Raw genomic sequence first — 19,435 nt, forward strand, 5'->3', positions numbered from 1 at the left:
GACACCCGCATTCCCCACTCTGTCAGCCTTCAAATTCCCCTCTACTAATTCTGTGGGCAGAAATCATGCTTTTTAATTTGATTAAATCTGCGGCAGAACAAAAACCATCTTTGAGATGAAGAGCTAAACTGCAAAAGCAGTTTTTACCCCATGTTAACATTTTGAAGGGTTGGGTCAAAAATACTGAAAGGCATTACAAATGCAATAAATAAGCATTAGAATTAATAGCATTTGTTGCACATTTAGTGCCTCTCAGTAAACATAGATTGGAATAATTACACGATTAAGTGCTGTTACTAAAATGTACAAATTTTAAATTGGGATTCCGAAAAAAAAGATGGTTAGATCAGCTTTAATGATAATTGTTTTGTTTTTAAATCAATGACCCACTGATGTAATGCAGTGCATACGGTATGTACTGTGTAGCACAGTGTTTGTAATAGATCTGAGTCCCCCTTGAGTGTTCCAATATGCCAATAGTATAATCGAAGCTGATGACTTTTCAATCTCCGGGTTTTACTCACAGACCTCCAACTGTAAAGATAAGTAACTGCACTAATAACCACCACCAAATAATTTAAAACGAGAAATAGTAAAATGTACATAAAAGTATTCCATTGTTCTACTCCTGGGTTTCTCCAAGGAACTTGAACTTGAACTTTATAGCCATACGGAACCGGTACTGGTACAATGGAATTCTTCCTGTAAGGAAGTCTCTCGATTGCAAAACAAGTGTAAAAAACAAAGTGCAAACAGTGCATCAAGACAATATACAAACAAACAGTAGACAATGTGCAAGTAAACATGTAGACAGTTTGAATGTAAACAATACAGACGTGTAAACAATGACTGGAGATGTGCAATAGATAAGAAATCATAAAGAGGTAGGATCTGTGAAACGGTGAGTTACACGGCAAAATGATTGGGGAAAGAATAATTTACTATTAAACTCTGTAGATGCAAGTGCAAAACCACTGCTGGTTGAACTGCGAAGGTCCTGGTTTTTGTGTGATTGCAACAGTGGGTACCTGTTGTTTGAGGTAGTCCTTGTATTTGTCTTGCTCATGGAGCTGCTGGGGGGTGGGGACCTCTGCAAACACATTGCCTCGAGCGAAGGGTGACGTGTAGGCAAAAGAAAAACCTATCAAAACAAAAAAAAACAACAAAACGAGTCACCAATCTACACTGCCATCAAATAAACCGAGTCACCAATCTGTATTGTCAGCATGTGTTTGAGAAAGAGAACAATAATTCTCAGCATTGTAAAAATGCAAAGAAGTGCTGGCAGACTAAAGGAGGGTGCTAAAAAAAAACTACACGGCCTTACCCGATATTCGATGTGCGGAGGGGGCTCGAGCTTCGTCTCTGGGCGTTGCTACGTTCCTGCTGACAGACACCACAGCTCTCTTGTCGCGAGCCTCAGGGTTTGTGTACGCCTCTTCATTGGACTTGTGCATTCTATTCAGATCAGCTGGAAACGTAATCATTCAGCCTGTTACAGCACACTGAACCACATTTTTTTTTGTTTTGACAGCTATCCCCCCCATCTACATATTATAAATATGTAATGGCTGCTGAAGCAAAACATTCATCATTCAATTTGATCATAAATATTGATTCATTTCATGGAAAAGAGACCGCAGATTCATTTTCCAAATGAAGGAGAAGGGTTAGGTGCTGATGGGAAAATGCTCTACTGTTTTAAGAAATATAATTTATCCGTTTGATGTTTGGGGGAATACTTCAGTTTCTTCCCCGGCCCCACTGCTTGCTCCCTGTTTGGGTCTGTGTGCTTCAAGAAGTGCCAAAAGTGCTAGAAAGGTAGGTAATGAGCCCAAGGAGGATAACAGCCTTGAAAGCCAAAAAATTCCACGATCCAGGGATCTGCATTTAAATACGTTTTGTAAAGATTTTTAATGTTTTTAACATTGACAGGTTTAAAAACCCAAATCTTTGGATCTGAATGGCCCTCTGAGAGCTGTAACAGAGCTATAGCACATGTCCTCAAGGAGTTCAAAAGCGAATGCAATAGTGAAGAATGACAGAAGGAACTGACGTACTGATGAGGTTCCCCCGGTCGTCTTTAAGAGGGGCTCCCCCTCCTCCTCTGCCCCAGGGGTCATAGGCCTTCATCTCTGCTTCCAGCTTGGATTCATAGCGCTCTTTCTCTTCTTTCTCTCTCCTCTTGCGTTCCTGCTGCTCTTGGATCTGCAGTATAGATAGCCTCATAATGTCCTGCACTTCTTAAAAATGTCCTCCAGCTGTTTTTACAGGGCTAGTAAAGAGGGTTATACCAAAAAGGACCACAGACGACAGCAGGACCCGTTTCTATTTAAGGTTATGAGCTCTTGTATTTACATATTATATGCTACATAACTAATCTTAATCAGACATTTGAAGCTGGAAATCAAAGTCTTTGACACATTTACTTTTTTAAAGTGTGTTATCTTCTGCAATCAGTGCTCAGAAACTTTTCTTTAAATACTTTTCTTTAAGCATAAAACTGCAAAATGCAGAACAGACAACAGAACAAGACTGCATTTACTAATCACTTATTAACATCTTTTAAAGGCAGATCAATTAAGGACTATGGACAATTTATACAAAGAAAGCAACCAAATATCACATCCTATTTGCAAGTGCACTCATTTACTGAAAGGACTACTCTTGCTTAGTCTGTTAAATTTTGCACATCTGGCATAATTTACATTGAATCCGGAAGCTAGCAAATTAACACGAATACCTCAACACTAGTACCAATTACTTTCAATACAGAGGCAAGGTATTTGAATGTGCAACAAAACCTTTATTTAAGGAAGTTAAGGAGTTTTAATGTAGAAAGCACAGTGTTGACACTTTGTAAGTTTTATTTAAAGCATTCGACCCTTTTGCACTCAGAGCTGGTGAAGTGTCTTGTCCATGCAGAACAAAAATAAGTTGAACAAAGTGATCAGGACTGGTGGCAAGATTACTGGCACATCCTTGGACTCAGTAACATGTCTAACGAAGCAACATATTAATCTTGCACGTAAAATCTTAGATGACCTCTCTCAGCTACACATTTTAGAATATACTCTCCTATGCTCTGCATGGAGGTACCAGATCCTCTGTATAAACACAAAGAAAGCATTTACTTAAGCTACACCTAAAAGCATTAAATTGTCAAACAATGAAAAAATTATTTAAAGGTTGTTGTTGTACTCTTTACATTCTAATTGTCTGTTCTTTAATCTTATGGTACTGGAAGAGTACTGATTGAGCAATGTTGTTAAATGTTGTCTTGCATTAAGTATTGTATTGTTGTTGTATTTTATCATTGTCATATATGTTATACCTCTATGAGCTCTTGATGGGCAAGCAATTCCCTTAGGGTTAATAAAGGTTAATTCAATTCAAGTTAATTATATTATCTGCATGAAGATAAAGAGAGATTTATGTTAAATCAAGGACGTGACTACTTAGTTAAGACACCAGGATCTTGAAGTAAGCAGGAGTATTAATTCCTGACTAAATTACACTCTCGGTTTGCACAATTTGTCCTGCTTAACGTTCCCCTATTCATTCAAACTGTCAAAGTGATTTCTCACTTCACCTGATCTGCTGGCTATTCGTAAATATTGGCTGAAAAGCCCTCAAATCAATGTAAGGAGCTTACAAATGTATTTGTCTGATGCCCTACCTGTTGTTTCAGAGCCTCCTGGTAACTTAACATGCTGTCTTTCGGCTGTCTGGGCTTCTCCACTGGAAAAATGCCAATTCCAGATGTAGATTTACCTTGCCCTGTTAGTCTGGATTTAAAAAGAATGTAGTTTTTTATTTCAAGACCACTAATTCAAAGGCAAACAATAAAAGGTTTTCACAGCAATGGTATTTAGAGAAGAATTAAACAATCATGGTTATGTTTACGTACTTTTCACATAAAATTTTAGCTGCATGTAAAATTATGTAGTCAATAAACAACCCACCAAAAATAAGCTAACCATCAACTCCATACCAAAATGACACCATGGTTCAAGTGAAAGTAGTTGTGCAAAGCTGAAGTTATACTTCAGTAAAATTCAAGTGCATCTGTGAATAAGAGTGAGGCCCATTTACTCAAACCCCTTTTCCTCTTCACTAGATACAAACTACACCTAAACAGCAGGAATCTTCAGAGACCTGAGACTTCTGACCCACATATAAAACAGTGATAAAATATGAACTTGCTCTTAAAGTACATTTGTGTTTCTGTGGGGTTTTTTTGTACAAGTGCACAGAATGTTACAGCCAGCATGCACTCAGTGTAGGAAGTAGAAGAAAAATGGATGGATTCCAACAATGCTCCTATGTCAAGAACTGAAATGTAGCAGTAATGGTGACTCAGTCTAGCTTGGCTGATGCACTGTATCCCCAAGGAGTGAGACCTGATCTCAACTGATCTCATAATACTTCTACAAGAGATTTGACAGTGTCTGTCTGAACTTGAAGGAAAATGCTGCCCCCTGCTGGTCACAAGGGAAAACATCTCATCCTACAGACAAAGCACAGCAGGATAAATACAGGTATTAAACATATCAAATTAATAGAGGTCAAGAAGAATGAGAAATGGAAGGACTGTCTTGTCTTTAAGCTTCAGGAGTTACCATTATTTCAACGGACCTCGCAAAGGATACACGCTAATGTCAGTAGTGGCATGACTGTATTTACATAGGAAAAGCAAGAATATTAAACCTGTCATCTGCTAAATAAAAAATGCTGTCAGCTGCACAAAATCTGATACGTTTTACACCTAACAGGCACTCAAGAATGGCTCCAGAATAATGGCACTTTCTCAAACACAGGGAGAGCTCGCTGGTCCCAAGTTACAGAATGTCCCTGTGCCGACTGTGACCAGAATTCCCAAAGCAGTGACACGCAAGTGTCTGAGCACTGTCGAGGGTAGGGATTAGTCAGTCAGGGCCTCCACATGGCAATCAGTTCAAAGCAGTCCCTGCAGCTTTCTGGTCACTTACATGAGCATGTAGGACATCAATGAGAAATGCTCCTCTCAGAACACCAATAAAGGTTCCCTACTAATCCTCCAGTACTGGCATGAGGTGTCTGTGATGTGTTAAAACACAAGTGGCTTAAGGGTGGGCGAATCAGAGGAGTCCGTCTACACTCCCTCATTGCGCAGAGTGGAGTCGCAGGGATTGGAGCCGGGAATCCAGATCGGACGGATATAACAAAAATAACTGGCATTTCTATTTTTTTATAATCTCAGGAAAACAAAATTATAAAATGTCATCTGCTAAAAAGACAATGAACTCTGGCCTCCTCGGAGAGCAACACTTACTGTGTTCCAGTCCCAAGGTGGCTTTGTGGGTTCAGCAGTTGCACCCCAGAATGAGGGTTCACTACAGGTATAGGCTGGACACCCAATGCCCCAGGTCCATCTGTAAGTTTCAACACAGGAAAGCATTAGAGCCGCCTCTGAAATATACAGTCCCTCCTCAACAACACTGATGATTTACAGACCGTAGTACTGCTTCTGTTCTCACTGAAAGCCTTGACCTACAAATAGCCCACCCATATACCTTTTTTTGAAGATGGGGCTGGACATTTTCAAGTGCACTCAGCGAACAGAGAATCTGGAACCAAAATAAGATACAATACTTTCTTTGATTTTGAAACCTAAATTAAATTCAAGCAGAAACAGGTGCACTGAAGATTTCATTTTCACAGATTCATCTGGCTTCTTACAGAGAGTCCATTTACCATGCCGCCCTGGTCATAGAGATAAGAAGAGCTATTATGTGTTGATAATTTTTTATTGTTTATGTACACTGTTCTCATCCAGACAGAACAGACAAATGGAAAATCTTTTTTCCAATTTTTCGGCATTGGTCTGAAATAAATATATATGAATATATAGCTCAGATTTATGTATAATTATCAAAGTGGAAACAGAACAGATACCTAATGAATTCTGGTGTCTGAAGCATCCTAGTCAACTTCATTTGTAAACCTTTCTGTTAAAGCCTATGCATATATAACCAGGTCTGTATACATCAAACATACAGACTTTAAATGATAGCAGGCAGGGAGACCCTGTCAGTCTTTACTGTGCACATAAACATAAAATCATTAATAAAGCCAAAAGCCTTAAAGTTAAAAGAAATATGCTCTCAATAAAATTAAGTACCCTCTCATTTAACAAAGCACTAGTTAGAAAACAAGGTCTAGAGAATGAATTTTACATGAATTTTAACTGCGTTTCAAGTCAGTAGTACAAGTATTCACTACTGCTTAGACAAACTGAAAAGACCCCACTTATTATAGGGAATCTGAACTATTTCAAAGGGTGAAAACATGCTTACAATATGCCAGGCTGGGGTCCAGTGGGTTCCTAGCTCCATAGTAGTAATAGGCCTCATCATAAGGCGTTCTGTAAGTGTCCGTCAGTGTGGGGGGAGGAGGAGGAGGGACGCTTGCAATTCTGTAAAGCAAATTGATCAAGTCAGTCAGGTGAGAATCTGGTGTCACTGACAGCGATCTGACAATATACACTAATAGTCATGAGTGAAAAATGGATGCAACCTGGGTGCAACTATTTCTCCAAGAGTGCTGGGGATCCCTCTGTGAAAGTCTTCACTGAGAGGAGCAGCTGCACTGCCTTGCAGCCCGGCAGCCCCCACGCCACCTCCTCCAGCAGACAGAGCCCCCAGGGCGGCGCTGTAATCTAAGATGGGGGACTGGAAAGCGACCCGCGGCCTCTCAGGAGGGGCCCTCTCTTCGGGGTCAGGGGGGGCCTTTTCCTCACGAGGTCTCCGGCTTGTGTCAAGGCTGAATCCGTTCAGGCCCTGCCCTGGACGATAGGGGACGTCTCTCCTCTTGCTGTCGTAGTCTCGGCTCACAGCCCCAAACTGCTTGATTCGATCCGGCTGGGGGGGCGAATGTTATGACTGTTATTATTTGAAGGGGTTATGAAGGGAAACTTGGTTAACAAGGGTCCTGACCTCAGTTTTGAAGTTCACTGAACAGAGGCGAAAGACTACCCGGCCTACCGGGACACCCTCTAGAACTATTGCTCTCATCTTCATTTATAATGTAATTAATGATGGCTGCAGCAGAGTCCATTCTCAAGATTACAAAAAGAAACTGCTTCCATACTGATTAGGTGGAATGTAAACATGCAGCATTTCCATGACCCAAAACAAATGGCCAATAATAATTCTTAGGGTAAGTCACTGTCCAGATTTAAATCCAACTGAGCATGCATTTCCCATGCAGAATAAAAAAAAATGAAGTCAGAACACCCCAGGAATAAGGAACTACTCAAAGTGGCTGCAGGAAAGCACCTCAAATGATTATACAAACATTTGATGAGCTCAATGGGTCAAATTGCTTCAAATGGACTACTGCTTAAGAGGGATAGGCAATTAAATACTGACTTTAAACTTTTAGTTATGGACACTTAAACTTACTGGAATTAATACAAAGAATATGATTGTTCTAATACAATCAGATGAATGAATGTAATTACCATTCATACTAATCTCATGACCACAAACGTAAAATTGCTCAGTCAAAATGTGTTTTGACTTTGCAGTCCCAGCACTTTGGAGAACACTGTCCTTCAGGTATTGTAACCTGTGGTGTACAGTCCGTTCACAGTTATTGTTAAGTGTTCATAAGATCTCGCATTTGTTGGCCTTTAGTATTCTTAATGATCACAATAATATCACATATTCTGACAGTATAACAAGGCTGATTTTCATTCCAAGCCTGATGAATAACCTACTGTATTTTAATCAATTCTATATAACAATAATAATTAAAATCACAGCAAATGTGCATTTAATTCTCATGCTACATAGAGGGGGCAGCTTAAAGGTCATTCCTAAATCCAGTAAACTTCACAACAATCAAGCCAAACACAAACATGCACAGTAAAAGGCCAAAAAGTAGAAAATTGTAGAAAATTACTCTGCTAAAAATGTATATCTGGAGTCTTTTCTGCACATGGTCCTTGGTTTCAAAAATACCCTACCATATACGACGTCCAACAAACTCAACAGGGAATTTGTTCCCTTATTTCTGACTAAAAAAAGCTCTTTAAAGGTTACCAAAAAAGGTCAACAAAGCTTACGAAGGTGATCAAGTGATGATGAACAGATGCAGGTGGGAATGACAACTGTATCAGACTCCTTAAATAGCAAATGGATTAGAGACTGCATGACATTTTGTGTGCTGAAAGTGTTGGAAACAATGTATTTTTTAAACTAAGGACTGAGAGCAGAACAAAAGTCTAAATCGGCAAGCAGAACAGTCGTAGGCAACCAATTAGCACTGGTTCTTAATGGCCCAGTTGGAACAAAAGACATGAGATACAGTGGAACTGTAGGACCAGGATTGAGAAACCTCTAAAATGTACCAATAACTAACAAAACCAAACAATGTTAAAAGGACCATGCAATGCACTTTACTTTTAAGTACTTTTACGTAGTTTCACTTATAATCTTGTCAGACTACCTGGGACATCTAAAATAAAAATTATACTGGCTAATAACGTATTCTCTACTAAACAGCACCTATAGCCAGTAATAACATAGTAAATCAATGTACTCTCTACTGATTTATATTTTTTGACAAATCCAATGGAAAAAGTCCTCTACAAGCCAGAAGTCATCACTGATATGGTGAGACAATTTATTCTGTCAAGCATCTTAAGTGTGGTGAATTTCAAACACTACATAGAAGCCTATATCACCAACAATTTTAAAAGTTACTGTTTTCTCTATACCCTTCAAAAAAACTAAAAAAAGTAAAAAGTGAAATTCAACAGAAACAATTAACACAGATTTTCACATATCTGTAAAGTTTACTATTTCACTATAAGAGCTTGCATCCTGAATATAAACAGAAAACACAATGGGCTAATACGTGTTTGTAAGAAAGGTCTGAAAAGAAGGGTAAGAGCTATATTTGCCTATTAAATAGTAAAAAGATACAAAGGCAAGTTTACCTCTTCCTGCTCTTGCTAGAAAAACAAAAGCAAAGATGTCATCAAATATTGCTAATCTACAGAATCTTTTTTTAACCACTTAGTAGAAATCCCCACTTTATTCTTAGTCTTAATATTTAGATTTTAACAGCTCAGGCTGCATAACATAACAGGACCAGCAGATAGGAAAAAGAAAATTTAAGACTTTAAAAATTACATCTCAAAATAAGACATAAATGTAGACATAAAAGGACTTAAGATGTAATCTTCTTTCCTCGTACTGAACTGTCTTTGTTGTAATGATCAGTTTAATTGCACAGTAGTTACCTGTTTCTCTGGGTCAGTGGCACCAGTAGCTGCAACTCTGAGCTCCAGTTCCTTTTCCCTGAATACAAGATAAAATTAGTCAAATACACTTTAAAAATTCTAAAACCTTTTACCCAAAAGATACTCTTCAAGCAAAATGAAATGTACCTTATCTTGTTTCGTTGCTGCTCTGCCATCTGTGCCTGCAGCTCCTGTCGGTATCGCTCTTTTCGTTTCTGAAGAGCAAGATCTGCATCTGCAGCTCCTGTAGAAAATCCACAAGTCATCTTTGCTACACGATCCAAACTACCTTAAGGCCAGCTTTAGGCAGAAATTAAGATTAAAGAAACTTCTGCTTTGCAAGTACGCACGTTTAATCTTTTACAACTCACGTAAAAAAAAAAAAAATTGCCAATTAAACTATTTTATTACATTCCCTTCTGGCGAAGTATAGGTAGCTCCTGATTTACATGGTTAATTTGCACTACTTCTTAATTAAGGACACATTAGTCCTTATTTTAACACGCCTTGGCACAGCCAACAGGAGGCAACTCTATAACGGTATTCAAGACAACACATTGTAGAGTGGCTGACCCCTGGGGCTGTGGGGTGGCTGACCTGCTTTACACCAGCAGCCATATCACCCCACAACTCACAACTGGCAGCCCACTGGAGCTCAGCAGGTGTGAGCCTGGTCATTACCTGGATGAGAGACCCCTGGGAAAAACTAAGGCTGCTGCTGAAAGAGGTGTTAGTGGGGCCAGCAGGGGGCGCTCACCCTGCAGTCAGTGTGGGTCCTAATGCTCCAGTATAGTGATGGGGACGCTATACTGTAAAAAGGCGCTGTCCTTCGGATGAGACATAAAACCGAGGTCCTGACTCATGACTCATGGTCATTAAAAATCCCAGGGAGTTTCTCAAAAAGTAAAAGGTGTAACCCCGGCGTCCTGGCTGAATTTCCCATTGGTCCTTAATAATCAATAATGAAAGGTTCCGAGTAAGAGGACATAAAAGGCATTTTCCACACCGTTCACCACCCAGCACAAACAGCCGTCCCTCCATAGTTTACATGAAATTGATCTGAGTTTAAAAATGAGTTTTAGCATTACTATACAACCCATCTGACGCGAATGAATACATGTAATTGTTTGGGAGTTTAACACCGAGGTTGGAAGTGGACTAGGAATACTTCACCCCTATTTACATGCATTCTTATGGGGAATTCGTTTTAGTTTAGTTATTAGTATACAACTACCTGCACGCACTTTTAATCTTTTACTACAATCTGGCCCTGAAACAGAAAGCTTTCAAAATTACTGCAAGTGATTTTACGCTATTTTCTATAAAAAAACTGTCAATTTAAATCAAAATGAAAGCAAAACATGATTAAAGAGACAGTCTAACCGGCATAGAGGTACTTCACTTTTAATAACCTCTCGCATTCACTCCACCTGGGTTCTAAGGGAACCTGAGCAAACTGCATCATTTAACCAATTTAATGGATTTAAAGAGTAACCACTTTTAAACAAACTGTAAATGACTCATATTAGGTCCCAACAAGACCACCACTGTAAAAGAGCTGTTTGTCACAAACATCTCTGATATCAAGTCAGAGGATCACACAAATGATAAAGGGCTACGGCAACAAAGGCAACTACATTTATTCAAGTAAAAGAACTTGCTTCATACAATCATTTCAATCATTATCTTCCTAATACTGAAAAACTGCTTCGTTGTAATAAAGAGCAAGAGCATGCAGGGTATTATATATACGTGTCAATTAAACATTCAGTAGGTCAACAATTTAAATGATCTTACCGATCATCAATCCTGTCGCAAACTCTGCTTCGTCTTTATGAGCAGCTGACTTTGATCTTTCACTGGGCTTGACAGGTGATGGTGCTTGCAGCCTGACATAAGATACACAGAAAAATACTTTTCTTCAGCTGATACCACTCAGCTGTGCCTTATTAAACTTTATGAGACCTGTGTTTTCTAATTGCAGTGTGCCACTAATGGTCTTTCTCTCTCCTCTGTTCAATATACTCAGATCTAGTGACTATTTCATTACAGTCCATCACGCTATTTAGAGCACAGTGAAATAAATCTTCTCCCTGTACCTACTGTATGCCCAGAATCCCCCAGTTAATTGAAGTCTGCCCGGCCACAAATCTCAAACAAAGATCAATGAAATTAATTTAATACCATCAGAAACGTAGTTCTATTTCCTATCAAGATTTAGCCAGGCCTTTACATTTCATGTGTCCTCTTTTCATTGTAGGCCTACTAATCTGCAAGTAAAGTTGTTTAAACATCCCAATATCTAGCTCTTAAAGCACTTCTGATGAACTTTTTCCCCAAAACAGAGTATGAAGTCTGACTCATTTAAAAAATTTCAGTTTACAGTGAATAATCTGCTAATTTTTGGATGATGTCTTCATAAAATGCTAAGGAATAAATTATCATACTAATTCAATTGAAGGTAGTAGTTCAGGTGGGTAGCTGCGTCAGCATGCATAGGCATAGGCTTTATTTTTTTACAGAACTTATTTTAACAAACAAACAAGAAACAAAAGCAGAAGTATTATCAATATAAAACCAGTGGAAAGAAATAACAGTACTTCGGTTTAGATGCAGCTGAAAGGGGTTTCCTATTCAACCTCTCCTTGTAATCTTCTTCATAAGCAATTGGAGCTTCTTTGTCCCTTTTCTCCCTGTACACTCTGAAGGGTAAACACAGTAATGAAATACATTAGCGACCCTGTTCATTTCGTAATTCAACAACATGCAGTAGTATCTTTGCTTATGAAAAGAAATGTCAAAATTGAACAGTCCATACTATTATATAAAAAGGGGTCTAGTATGATTACAAATAACTTACAAATCAGATACAGCATAATATACAATGAAACATACAATGAAATAAAAAGCTACTTTTAGGCATGTTTGTACTGTAAATGGCACCTGTTTTCATTTCTGTGTCGCTGAACATAGTGATCCATTTCTGGATAATCATCATAGTCATCAATTCTTCTGTCTCTGAGCCTTGGCATGTCTCTGGAAAAAGAGAAATTAGTGTTCTCACGAGTAGAAAAATACCATTTAATATCTAATGCATTTACATATGACTTTGTTTAATCCCAAAACACTTTACACACAGGAGGAGGCCCATAACAGGGGAAGAAATGAGAAATTCTCAGTTGAATTAGAAGTAAAATTTAAGCCAAGAGCAGAATTTAGCTAAGACACCATTATAATATTTCCAAGGTGATTGTTAATCAGCATGTAGTCAGGACCTCAGTTTAAGGTCGTATCCAAAGGAGGGCATCGCCTACAGCAATTCAGGCAATTCTGTACAGTGGGAAGAGAGGCACCTAGTGGTCAACTAACACCACCTACAGTAACAACCTGGTTTTCCTTTAGGTCTCCCAGCCCAGTAGTAACCAGGCTCAGCCTTGCACAGCTGCTGAGGTCTGATGGCAGGCAATACTTTAGTCCGTGACAAAAAATGTGAATATGAATTACAAATCTAATATGGGGTTTAAAAGCTAAAGTCTGTATAAAGATAAAGAAAAATACATGCAATGACAGCAAGACCCTAAGAAGTCTGCAATGTAAGAAAGAATTAAAAATGTAAAGAGGTTTCAGTCAGTACCTCTCTGGTCTGTAGTAAACTCGGCGTTGCCTTTTCTCCACGATGCCAGGCTCTTCCCTCAGCCTGTGCCGTCTTCGCGCCTGGAGTTCGGGAGGCTCTTCATCGGAGTCGAGGTAGTGCTGAAAGTCCTCGTCGGAGCCGGGGTCGAGCCTGATGAGCCGGGGCCTCCTTTCCCGGATTTCGTGCTCCTCTTCCACGCGGCGGCTCCTGCCCTCCCCCTGCCTCCGGCCCCTCATCGGGGCCCCCAAGTCCTCCGTGAAGGTGGCAGCGTCTCTCCGCGGGGGAGGGTTCTGGCGCAGCACGGGGGCTCTCGGGCTCAGGTACACCTCGGGCAACAGTTCAGGTGGGACCTTCGGAGCACCAGCGCGCTCGACATCTCTGTCCTCATCCTGCAGTCACACGTGAAGGACGAAACAGGATTACTGCTATAGATGGCTATGAAAACCAATGGCTAAGTCTGGCACTTGCACTCCAGAATAATAATTGCCAGAATTTGCATAGTGTTTATGAGAATAATCCTATCACCTATATAGCACTTTTCTGGACACTCCACCCAAAGCACTTTACTACAGTTTAGTGGGGACGCCCCTCCACCACCACCAGTGTGTAGCCCCCACCTGGATGATGCGACAGCAGCCATAGTGCACCAGAACACTCCCCACACACCAGCTCTCAGTGGGGGAGGAGGACAGAGTGATGAAGCCAGTTCAGAGGTGGGGATTATTAGGAGGCCATCGCTGGTAAAGGCCAGGGGAAATTTGGCCAGGACACTGGGGTAACATCCAGACTCTTTTTGGGAAACACCCTGGGATTTTTAATGAACAGACAGTCAGAGCCACGGTTTTAATGTCTCATCCGAAGGATAGTGCCATTTTACAGTGCAGTGTCCCCATCACTATACTGGGGCATTAGGACTCACACAGACCACAGGGTGAGCGCCCCCTACTGATCCCACTAACACCTCTTCCTGCAGCAACCTTAGCTTTCCCAGGAGGTCTCAGGTATGGGCCAGACTCACCTGCTGAGCCTGAGTGGGTTACCAGCTGGGGGTTGCAGGGTGATATATCTAATCACCCAAAGTATTTCACTGACAGGAGGGAACCCACTTAATTTACTCCTGACATGCAGTACCCATTTGGGGGATATCCAACAATCAGAGTATACTGGAAAAGCCTAAGTAATTTGAACGAAAACATACAAACTCCACACAGACTCAAACTCAAAATCAAACTCACACTCAAGATATTGGAACTTGGAGGCACCAGTGACAAACGCCACACCCCAACACCTCCAGAAATAAAGTTAAAATAGTGCGATAATAGGCTTTGCTCAGAATAATTCTACTATTTCCTATAAATTCTGTGCTTAACCGAAACCTGGCACAGACAAAACGATGGACTGCTGTTTAACCAACTAGCCCCCCCGGATATAGTTTGACCTTCCGAGTGTCTCAGGCAGAGGCGGGGGCATCATTGTTATTTACAACCTTTTCTACAATTTAAGTCCTATTACTATACCTCCACCCTCCTCCTGACTTATTTTAAATGTTTCTATCCCCCAATCTACTATCATTGCTACAGTTTATAGACCACCCAAACCCAGTGAAGCCTTCTTAGGTGAGTTTACTCTCATTTTTATGCCTAACGTTTAAAAGGATCCTTATTCTAGGGGACTTCAATTTATACATTGACTCAAGGTCTTCCAGTCTAGCAAGAGCCTTCCTTTCTCTATTGGGATGTTTTGATCTTACTCAGTTTGTTTGTACTCCTACACATAAAGGACACACCCTAGATTTAATTATTGCAAATGACTCTTTTGTCTCCCACTGCTCTCCCCTTGATCTAGGCCTCTCTGACCACTTAGCTATTCTTTTCAATCTGTAATTACCTGTTTCTAACACTTCCCCCCCACGCTCTGTAAATTTCCGCAACTGGCGATCAATCGATCACCCAAGATTTGCAAATTCTGTTCTGTCCTTCTTATCTTGTTTCTCTTCCTCTGACGCTCTAGAGGACAAAATACAGTTACTTGACAGTGCTCTTTTATCTACCCTTGACACCTTTGCTCCTTTAAAAACTCGAACCATCTCCTTCTCTTGCCCTGCCCCCTGGTACAACGATCATCTGCGATCTATGAAGCCAGCCTCTCACAAACTTGAACGTAGGTGGCGACTTCCTGGCCTAAATGTACATTACCAGGCTTGGAGAGATTACCTGTCTGGATATAAGGTTACTATAGAGTCTGCTAGATCCACCTACTTCTCTCACATCATTGAAAATTATGATAACAATCCCAGACATCTCTTCTCCACCATCAACAGCTTGCTAAAGCCAAACTGCCCCACCACATTACCTGCCTCATCACAACTTTGCAATACTTCTTAGATTTCTTTAGTTCCAAGATTGACAACATCCGGAATCACATTCTCTTCACTACACATCATTTCCATACCTCCTCCCTCCTTATCCAAGTTTTCTGGTTCCCTTCTTTCCAGTTTCTCTCTTCTTGACTCAGCATCCCTCAATAAACTAGTTACACATATGAAACCCACCACTTACCTCACTGATCGCTGTCACTTTGTCTCTCTTAATAGGCATAGGTCTAAAATTGGTCTTGTTAAGTCTGCCCAAGGATATCAGAGAGTCACCTTCTCTAAACTCATTCAAATCCAGACTCAAAACTTTCTTCTTTAGAAAAGCCTTTACTTAACTGGTTCCATTCTCCACCCCCCTGCTTTTCTTAGTACCACCATCCTCAGTCTCCTCTGTATATTGTAACTGTTTCATCTTATGTATTCTTTTTATTTATTGTTGTCATTCTGTAAATCACTTTGAGAAGCCACCTTTAGAGGCGCTATATAAAATAAAGTTTATTATAAATTAGAAAAAATTGGTTTTCTTATTGGATAAACATTGACAGTATTTTAATTATTGCAAAAAGAACAAATCTTGCATTTGAGTGAGAAAAATGTGGTTTTGGAGCAGCAAGCTACTGAAATGGAGTTCAGACTTTCTTGCAAACGTTTTAGAAGTTCACTTATATTTTGTATTCTTATCCTATATTACAATAAAACAATCAATAAATCAAGTTTGGAAAGTGAAGTGGATCAAAATATAGAAACAATTAACGGTAAGGCAATTAATATCTCAGCCTCAAGAAAATGTAGCCTCAAGCCACATAACAACCTCAAAAAAGTAACTTTATTAAAGTACACCTGAAGTGTTAGTCCTGACATGTCAAATCAAATGTCATAACATGTCAAATCAAAGTATGAATTCATGAATAAAACTGCAACCTTCACTCTGAAACTCAAGTCCTTTGCTTCTCGCTTCAACGTGCTGTGCTCCTGCTGTCCCCTGAGAAACTGATTATACTCCTTGTTTCTTTCACTTCTCAATCGGTCCTGCAACAGAGGACAAACAAGGACATAATTTCCGAGTCTAAAATGTTACAGAAAATAAAATCAATAATCTAACTCTTGCAATCTGCAACCAATTGATTTTGAAATAAAAAAACTCTTGTAACCAGCTTTATTTAATCAGGATAAAAGCATTCAAGACAAACTGGACATCAAAATTCACTGTTTCCATACCTTTAACCTGGATTTGACAGGAATGCTCATTAAGCATTTCTCATGGTCAGGAAAACGTTTCACATTTAAGGAAAAGGCTTGTCACTATGCTTTTCAAAAATGATCAACTCCAAGCTCTAGGCCACTTTGTAATTATTAGAGTAACATTCCAACTCATGCTGTATTTTGTTTTCCACTGAATGAAATTAAACCTTATTAGAATTAACCTGTAAAAATCATTAAAAATCCCAAATGAAAAAATCTAGATTTAGCACATTCTTACCTTAAAAGCAGGAGTTTAAACTAAAGTTAAAATCAATGCAAAACAGTTGCTGTTACTTATGTCAAATCCTTAATAAAATGATAGAGGCAAAATAGCACTACATTTCAGTGATTTCGCAAAACTAGAGAGTTGAATGAGCACCATGTAAGGTACAATCTGTTCACCTCTGTAATTTCACACAGCCTAGATAGATGTACACTGAAACCGTTGCTCAGTTACAGGCTTTCACAAACTCATCTGAGTGTTTGCTTACAACTCCCCTGACAAACAAACTTTATTAATATGACGGCTTCTACTCTAAAGCAAGCAACATCTTCTTTCATTTGCATTTATATCTGTGCCTCCATACATACACCATAAGGAAAACTACTCCCCGTTTCATTAAGTATTTACAATCCTGCTATTGAACTTTTCAAAACAAAACCACAGCTGATTTTGGTTCGAGTCAACGACTCCTTGCGATTTGAAAAAAAGCTGTGAATTAGTACACTAACATAGTCAATTTTAGGATTTACTAAACACATTGTACATGGATCCAGCCAGGCTGAAAGAGCTGATGAGTGGCATAAAGCCCTCAGTCTTAAATCAAGTCCTGTGTCCAGGGACTAAGCTTCAGGAAATCCTGCTCGTAACCAAGGAATTAATGCAAAAAATTATGAGTCTCTTAGCAACAGACTACCTTGACATTTTTGAAGGCGATACCATCAGTTCTTTCAAAAACAGGTGAATGAGATCTTCAGATCAATTAGATATTAAAAACCAAACCAGCTACAATGTCCTCCGAATGTAGTAAGTCAAACAAAATTTGTGATTTACAGTCAATCAATTTGTACTTGTGATCATGCGATTAATGAACAATGAGTACATTGCAAATATAAATATCTATATATAGCCTATACATATCCAGTAATATACACAGATGCTAACAGGTCTTGGAACGCACATTTTGATTTTATTTACTTTCTTTGCAGGTAATAGGATTTTGGTGCCAGTCAGATTCTGTCCATATTTTTCAGTTCCCTGGCGCAAAGTCTCATGGAATAGCCATCTGGTATAACAGTCTTTCTGTGCAACGAGAAGCTGAGATGCCCAGAGTCTTGAGCATGTGCCACATGAGCAGTCAAACTGCTTACATTAAGACTATGCCGAGACTAGCTGTTATTATCTCTTCTGATCCTTTGCGGTTCTGCATGAAGAATGCCTTCAATCGGTTGTTTTAAAGTCCTTCAATGTAGACATAAAACTCAAACTACTCAATCAATAAATGAGTTCACAATAAGGGAGTACTGGTCGACTCTAGTGCAATCAGTGATTATGTGGAAGAATGAAGGGGTATGGTGCAATTACATGGACGCAGGGTGATCTGGGGGGAATTAAACTTACAGGTTCTGGTAAACTGAGTGGATTCCTGTAGGAGTTGTGCATAATGATATTGTATGGGTTGATGTCATTTATGTAATGTTCAATTTATTTTTAATGTAACCATTATTTGTAATGTTTACATGTTTTTGTATGTCCTGTGTAAAACAGTTCTATGTGGACACAAACGTCTGAGAAATTAGCTAACATATTAAGAAATAATTTGTATGCGTTTGAACCATTATTAAAACAACACACTTTCTGTTAAATTCAGCGATTTTAAGCGACCACAAAAAAACTTGGGAAACTTCCACTTAAAGTGTAGTTAAATATGCCAGACGAAAACGCTCTCATTCTTACTGGGTGGTGCTTCACCATGCAGCCAACTTGAAATGATTCAAAACCAGCCAAGGCATTCATCAAGAGAAAAGGTGGAAAAATCTTGCACAGGCCAAGTTCATCTCCTCAGAGCACAGGGTCAGCCATTTTATATGGCGCCCCTGGAGCAGCTGGGGTTAAGGGCCTTGCTCAGGGGCCCAATGGACTAGGAATCCTCTACCAGCCGCAGGATTCGAACCGGCAACCTTCCAGCCACAGGCGCAGATCCTTAGCCACAGAGCCCCCGAACCACACCATAAAGCTCAGTAAATACAGTAATCCATAACTGCACTACTTTGGTGCAATACATAATACACCTTAACATGTTGGTGAATAAGCAATAAGTTCCAACCACAATGATAAGTCATACTGTCTACCTTTGCAGATCTTCTTTCGCCAATTGGTAGTGAAAGGCCCTGGGCGTTCACATCCGTCTCCCCACTACTGTTATTTTTTTTCTAAAACAAAAAAAAATAAAATTAGAATGCAGAGAAAGCAATTCTACAACGTTAAAATTTGGAAATGTAAAATCTTTGGTGAGGCATAAATATTTTAAAAATGCAATTGTGAAAAGTTTTAACAGACCATGATTTTGCTCTACATCATCAAACTTCAAAGGTCGATTTTATATACAAACTATGCCACTTTTAGATAAGCTTCTTTTTGTATGTTACCTTAGTAGTATACAGTGATTAGCTGTTGATGAGGCAGAAGTGTTTGATCCTCTGTGGTGCTTAAAGGATATTATTGTTACCAATTACAGAAAAACATCCGTTGCAATTTTCAGATCGCTTGTAAAGTAGCCCGACTAATCTGCTTGACTAAATTAGTGTTAATTTCAAAAAATTAAAATGTTGATTTAACAGATTAAATGAGTATTACCAATCTTTAGAAATGTAGCACATTACTAAATCTAGG

At 39.4% G+C, this 19,435-nt stretch overlaps 1 protein-coding gene across 3 annotated transcripts in view; it reads right to left on the reverse strand.

Moving 5' to 3' along the window:
* The window catches only part of cspp1a (centrosome and spindle pole associated protein 1a), a 40,570-nt gene that overhangs the window by 11,195 nt on the left and 9,940 nt on the right, over positions 1-19,435 (reverse strand). For all 3 annotated transcript variants that reach the window (XM_088642297.1, XM_088642296.1, XM_088642295.1), the window contains 15 exons: positions 18,895-18,975; positions 16,222-16,329; positions 12,927-13,315; positions 12,236-12,328; positions 11,893-11,994; positions 11,090-11,181; positions 9,440-9,536; positions 9,293-9,350; positions 6,559-6,902; positions 6,339-6,457; positions 5,315-5,414; positions 3,680-3,788; positions 2,061-2,208; positions 1,328-1,471; positions 1,029-1,141 (listed from right to left, as the gene is read on the reverse strand). In XM_088642297.1, the coding sequence (XP_088498423.1) occupies positions 1,029-1,141; positions 1,328-1,471; positions 2,061-2,208; positions 3,680-3,788; positions 5,315-5,414; positions 6,339-6,457; positions 6,559-6,902; positions 9,293-9,350; positions 9,440-9,536; positions 11,090-11,181; positions 11,893-11,994; positions 12,236-12,328; positions 12,927-13,315; positions 16,222-16,329; positions 18,895-18,975 (2,097 nt within the window). The remainder of the gene's footprint in view (positions 1-1,028; positions 1,142-1,327; positions 1,472-2,060; positions 2,209-3,679; positions 3,789-5,314; positions 5,415-6,338; positions 6,458-6,558; positions 6,903-9,292; positions 9,351-9,439; positions 9,537-11,089; positions 11,182-11,892; positions 11,995-12,235; positions 12,329-12,926; positions 13,316-16,221; positions 16,330-18,894; positions 18,976-19,435) is intronic.

The sequence above is a fragment of the Lepisosteus platostomus genome, chromosome 8, assembly GCF_059453375.1.
Source record: "Lepisosteus platostomus isolate fLepPlt1 chromosome 8, fLepPlt1.hap1, whole genome shotgun sequence".
Taxonomy (NCBI): Eukaryota; Metazoa; Chordata; class Actinopteri; order Semionotiformes; family Lepisosteidae; genus Lepisosteus; species Lepisosteus platostomus.